Raw genomic sequence first — 6,624 nt, forward strand, 5'->3', positions numbered from 1 at the left:
GTTACCTAATAATTTCATTATTATTCATTTGTTTGTATTATTTATTTGTTACCTAATAATTTCATTATTATTCATTTGTTTGTATTATTTATTTGTTACCTAATAATTTCATTATTATTCATTTGTTTGTATTATTTATTTGTTACCTAATAATTTCAATATTATTCATTTGTAGCAACTTCAAGCACAAGCATGGTATGATGCCAAAATCAAATCAAGAAACAAATCATTCACCCGGTGGGAATGTTGGAATATTGTTAAAGATTGTCCTAAATTCAAAGTTGTGCCTGTTGGTCCAGAAGTATGCATGAACAACATCCCTCTACACAGCACCTTTGTACACAGCACCCCTCCACACTCTACACCCGATCATGGCTCCCATGTTGATGAAGAAGATGGAGAAGAAGTGCCTGAAACGCCCATTCCTGAACAAGCGTTGGGGTCGACCCGTTATCCAATTAGGCCTCTAGGTAAGAAGGCTTCAAAGAGGAAAGGGAGTGCTTCCAAGAATGATTATGGAAAGTACATGCAAGAACTTGCTCGTCAAGGTGAATTGACGTTGGCGCGGGAATTGGCGAAATATGAGGCTGACAAGGCTAGAGAAGAGGTAAAAGCTGCAGCTATTCAACAAGCATTTCAAGCTGAACAGAGGGAAAGAGAGCTACTTAGGCAAGAAAGGGAGTTGCTTAGAGAAGAAAGAATTGCACAATGAGATCGTGACATTATGAACACGCGTTTAGAAGGGATGTCTCCAAATTCTATCGTCAAAGATTCTCAAAAGATAACGACACGTGGCACGATGACATTGGATAAAAATCTTATCGAAATCGATCTCCAATAATTATCTTTTCGGATAATGACACGTGGCGCAATTTTGAACGAGTTAAAATCTGATCAAAATCTATCGTCAAAGATTTTCAAAAAATAACGACACGTGGCACGATGACATTGGATAAAAATCTTATCGAAATCCATCGCTAAATATTTGTTTGTTTTTATAAAATGACACGTGGCGCAACGAGAACGATTTAAAAAATCTTATCCGAAATTACAAATAATTTTATTTTGTATTATTTAAACAAACAAAAAAACTAATATTTTATTGCCTATTGCCTGGGGGGAGGGCTCCAAGGGTGGAGATGCAAATGACAATTACTGTTCATTAATGGTAGTTACTATTCATTTGAGGCAGTTACTGTTCAAAAGGGTGGATTCAATAGTGGATTGCCAGGGGGAAGGCTCCATGGGTGGAGTTGCTCTTAATTTGAGATGCAGATACCCTCCTTGGCAAAAGTCCCTTTGAATTGCAGATTTGCGATGGCAAAAAATAAGTAGGTGATTAACTAACTTGTAGCTAATCGTGCTGATATGACAGTAAGTACCAGAAAGAAAAAACACGATGAACCAACTCGGGAGTTGAGCACAAGTTCACAAACACAACAAACTCGTATTCTAAATCCCAATGCAGCTGAGCAATATATAGAATTATCCGAAGATCGCTTAACCGTAGCAAGAGCACTCTCAGGGAACAATCTCATTCTTTTTTTCTGTCCATTTCTATCTCTTTCTCTTGTAATACTTCTAGCTAGAACTGCATGCGGAAAATATGGGAAAGCATCTCGTGATGTATTTAACCAGAAAAGTTGTGATGCTTCCACATTCTCAAGTGATTTAGACCCTTTTGTAGGTACATCTAATTCCCATTCCGTTTGAAGATCGAAGGGAAGCTATACGAAACACATGGCAATGGCTTCGTTTCCTCTGAATGAATGAGCTTAATTAAAAACTGAATAACAAATGGCAAAGGCTTCCTTAATTAATTTGGTCCAAACTTGTAACAAAGAAAGGAATAACATCCCTAACTAAAAGATTATACGTAAAATTAAAAACTGAATAAGCTTAATTTCAGTAAATGAATTCATAATACTCAATCATCCATATATTATAATTTAGGGGATACCCAAATACATAATATACCAAATATTTTTCAAATTCGGAGCAGAAAATGCTGGTAGCTAGCAAGCAAAGAAACAACTAAGAGGGAGAGATCAGGAAATTATGTCAAGTAAGAGATGATGAATGCGAACGGAATATAGAGCATCAACCCAATGACAATGCCAAGTTGCCAACGGAGTCCACGATGAGCAAGTGAGCAAATCAGTCCACAACAGCAAGAGCTTGAAACTGTTCGTCCGAGAAGGCTGCTTCCATGACATGGTGCAGGCCAATATCCCCACCATTCTCCAAGAATGACCTGACCAAATTATTAGACTTGCCACGCAATAGCGTCACCCCTGGACGAGGCAAAGCGATTGAAGGCAATTCCCGGCACCAAATATCCCAAAACAGAATGTGAGGCACCGCATCATCCCCATACCCTTTGTCCTTAAACATGGTCCTTATGGCCTCGTACTGAGTCTCCCAGGCCGCGCCATCAAAAAAATCAGGGCCCATGTAGTCGTCGAAGATAAAGAGCTTCTGGATCATCTGATCTGGCTTCAAATTCTCATTGACAGTCACTTGGAGAATCAAATCAAACACCTTTTGCAAATGAACTACCAGGCAGCCGTCCATTCCCTTCAAAAAAGATAATTTGGACCTTAGGCCATCGTTGCGGGGTACTGAATACAGATGAGGAAGACGAAAATGAAATAACAGAGCGTGGTCGTCCCCGGCAGCAGCTGGAAGAGGAGCGGAACTGATCAGCTTTCCTTTCCAGGCCGGCTCTTCATTCAGTTCACTCACAAAAAGTCCCAAACTCGCAATCAATTCCCTTGCCCCGCCCATAATTCTGTCCATGTTACATACAGCCAAGCAGTTTCTGAATTTGCCACCCTCCTTGTGCTTGCGCAGCAATGCATTCCACTGAAGCTCAGCCGCCTCCCCAACATTCGCATCTTGCAAATATCGTATGATAAAATGTGGAAGCAAAGCATCGGGCTCTATGACGCAGCTTAAATTGCCTTTGCTAGCTGATGCTGCTGAGGCTTTCACCTGCTCCAAATATTTAATATCCACACCCCACCGTCTCGGGTTGAACCTGCCCTGACGCTTGTAGTACTTCTGCAAGGGCGCCAAGAACTCCTTCCTCAGCCGCTCCCACTGATCATCCTCCTTTGATGATTGATCTGGTTGTTGCGATTGCGACACCAAAGGGAAGAGCCGCCTGGCAGTGCTTTCGCGAAGCGCAATGGCACGGATGGCATGGGCGTCGGAGGGGAATGTGGTGAGGAAACAGTCTGCGGCCTCGGAGACGTAGAGATCAGCAAAAGCATCAGCATCAATAGGACGTATAACAGAATCATGTTCCCGAGAATCATCCTCGTCATGATCGTCGTCATCAGTTAAATAATCAGAAGGCTTGAGTTCCAGCTTGTTCTGCTGCATCTTTTGAATATCGGACTTGAGCCGCTCCACGAAAATATCCATAGCGCGGTCGTGCAAGGACTTGTAATGCGGATCGCGGTTGTATCTCTGGCGGTGTTTCTCCTCCATCTCCTCCACCTCAGTCTCCTGCTGGTCCTGCGGAAGGAGAAGGCTGTAGAGAATCTTGACAATGGCGTATAATCCCCCGAAAGAGTCAAGGTTATGCGCCAGAGTTCTGGGGTGGTTGCGGTGGAGCCAAGACATGGCCGCGGACGAGGCTTCCGGATAGAAGTGATTTGTGGAGAGGTTGAAGATAAGCTTGAGGGTGGTGAGGGGGTTGTGGGACCAGGCGAGTGGGAGCCGTTGCTCGAGAGAGTTGATGAGGGCAGTGTCAGTGTGGGAAGTACGGGCGGCAGATGCTGGTGGTGGTCGCACCTTGAAAAAGATATCGAGGCACGGGTCGCTGTAGAAGGAGGAGGAGGAGTAGGAGGAAGCCATAATCTGAGGCTTAGCGGCGGCGTCGGCCACCTTGGACGCTATGAATCTTGTTGCGAGGTGGAATTGCGGAGGAGGAGCGACACCAACCACCCTTGTCAGTGCAGGAAAAGAAACAATGCTGCCTGGTGTTGCTAATTTCAGAACCCTGGCCAGATTCTTCATCTCTAAATCTCAAATTCAAATTATGTCCCTCTCTGTTGGGTGGCGGTTGGAGTAGGAATTGTGGATCTTTATTTGTTGGAGAAGAAGATATGAGGATATAAATTGGGTCCGGGAGTTGTGCGTGTCATGTAATTCTCATGATTATTTATCCTTGTTTTCCAAGTAATACGATTAATAATCTATTAGGATTTATAAAAATCACAGTTTTAATAGAATTAGGACTGCAACCGTCTATCACTTTTTAACAAAAATTACAACAACAAAGCCTTATTGATCCTTCTAAATAAGAATTTTTTATTTTAGAAAAAGTAAATGATTGTTCGGTTCAGAAGAATAGTTTTCCTATTTGTTTGTTTGTAATTTTCTGTTTCGTTTTACAAAACCATTTCATTTATAAATAACGTTAAAAGAGTGTGTGATAATTTTTGATCCCTCACCTCAGCTGGGTTGATAAATATCTTTAGCTCAATACGTAATTAAGATTGTTTGTTCAATTTATTGGAGCTGAGCAATGTGCCATTCCTAATTTCTTTGGTTTAGAATTGTCGCGCAACTCATGCTGCCATGGTTCCACGCTTGTTAAACTAAACGCATTCATTAAACCAATCTATTATATATTAATTCATATATATATATATATATATAGAAAGCAAATAACATAAACGTTTTTACGTGCGTCCACGTTCACCTAATTTTAAATATTTAAAATAGCACTCTTACTCAAGCAGCACTTCTTCCTTTCCTTCAGCCCTCTTCTTTCTCTTCTCTGGAGTGACCTAATGCTGCTTGAGCACTTTGTTCTTTTCTGGAGTGACCTCTATCCCCACCCTCGTGCCTGCATCGTGTACTTCCCTTTTGAAATTACCACCCTCGTGCCTGCGTGTACTTCCCTTTTGAAATTACCTGAGTTATCATCATTTATTAGGATTTCCACATTCCAACCATGCTCCTCAGAAGAGGCAAGGTTGCAGAGGGCTTCTGCATCTTGGAGATCTTCCACACCAACTCTCCTATGGCTTCGGAGCTCCTGTAAGTCTCTTAGAAAAGCCGCCTCCTTCACGTGGAAGTTTTCGAGCTTTTCAAAGTCAACATTTTGGTTATTACTTTCGAGGCTTGTCACCTCTCTCTTCAGGGGAAGGTAATCATTTTGTGTTTTGATTACATCTCGGAGCGCCTTTAGTGAAGACGGGAAAAACGATTGGTATCGATAGACAGCCATGGAATTCAATTTGGTTTTGGAGGGGTGGAGATTGAGTTGGGACCGAACAGACCCTTCTAAACTTGAAAGTCATGCAATTACAATGCCATTCTTGTCATTAACTTATCCTCGCAATGCAACTCGAATGATATCTTGCAAAAGACCTTTTTTATTGGATACCATGTGCAGTTTTTATTATGGATACTCACACATTCGAGATGTATACCAGCTCATTGAACAAGAGGACATCTAGCAGTCCAAAGAAGCTCTCTCGGTGCAGCATACACCTTCCTCAATCAAATTTTGACAAGGAGGATCCAGTGAACAATGGAATTGGTGATGATCCAAAGAGTTAAACTGGTTTAATTCTACTGAAAATTGTGTGTTGATGATTGCTTCAGTCAAATTCGATATTTTCGGTAGACTAGAGATGGCTGCTAGAAAATGTATGACTGTTCTCTAAACTAAAATACAATTCTCAGGTTGCTGTGGTTACTAGTTTGAATTTTCCTTATTTACCTTGGTGCCTTTTAACTTTTGAGGTGAAATTTGTTACGCGACTTCATAACTTGCAAATTTTGTTGGGTCAACATTCAATGCCCTTCCTTCGAATCAAGTTAAAGGTAGGATCGTACTCGGAGAAGTTTGTGAGGGGCCAATGGGACAAGGATTGCAAAAATACAAGGCTTGCCTCTTAGTGCGTTTCAGACTTACCCTCCTAAATTTTCTTCCAAATCACAATTTATATGATTAATTTACTGATTTTTTTTTTTGGGATTTGAGTTTTTGTCTCCTGATTTTTTTTTGCAGAGATTGTATTAATTTCCCTTTGACTGGAAATTTGGGGTTTCTTTAGGTATAATGTTATCAAATTTTATTTTTCCAATTTTCTGATTTTGGAGTTTTGCAGGGAGTGATATATATTAATTTACTATCACATCAACTTCTGACTTAGATGCATTCAATCCATGAAATTCACTTTGAAATTTGAAGATAAATTTGGTACATGAAATAATTTATCAAACAAAGATTCAGTAAAAAGTGCCTACAAATACAACCAAAGGGTAAATAACGTATGAGAACCAATACATGCTAAAATACACCTTGTATACAGTCAGAGGAAAGAATCCACTAGACCATAGTACTAAATGACATGTATTTATTAAAATCCACAAAAATTCACCTGACTCATTCAATTTCTTCCTACCTGCTACCACTATTTATTTTCATTTCCAAATTTTCATGATGCCAAACGATCGTATTAGAAAACCTAATTGGTCAATGATGAAGATAAAAAGGAGTTGTGGTGAAAGTCGTTGACAAGAATGGGTTGGTTGTGTTATTTTTTATTAGGGGTGTGCTATCCACACACCCCAAATTACTTCTCACACACCCTTGTT

General features: G+C 40.5%; 1 protein-coding gene across 1 annotated transcript; it reads right to left on the reverse strand.

The window, feature by feature from the left end:
* Positions 1 to 1,798: 1,798 nt before the first annotated feature.
* On the reverse strand, positions 1,799 to 4,220 carry LOC126619788 (uncharacterized). The gene has a single exon (XM_050288201.1). The coding sequence runs from the start codon at positions 4,024 to 4,026 to the stop codon at positions 2,158 to 2,160; it is 1,869 nt and encodes a 622-aa protein (XP_050144158.1). The 5' UTR covers positions 4,027 to 4,220; the 3' UTR covers positions 1,799 to 2,157.
* Positions 4,221 to 6,624: the final 2,404 nt, after the last annotated feature.

The sequence above is a fragment of the Malus sylvestris genome, chromosome 4 (genome assembly GCF_916048215.2).
Source record: "Malus sylvestris chromosome 4, drMalSylv7.2, whole genome shotgun sequence".
NCBI classification, from domain to species: Eukaryota; Viridiplantae; Streptophyta; class Magnoliopsida; order Rosales; family Rosaceae; genus Malus; species Malus sylvestris.

Excerpts from the sequence above, each read along its gene's own strand:
- LOC126619788 (XM_050288201.1), bottom strand. The coding sequence starts at position 4,026 with ATGAAGAATCTGGCCAGGGTTCTGAAATTAGCAACACCAGGCAGCATT.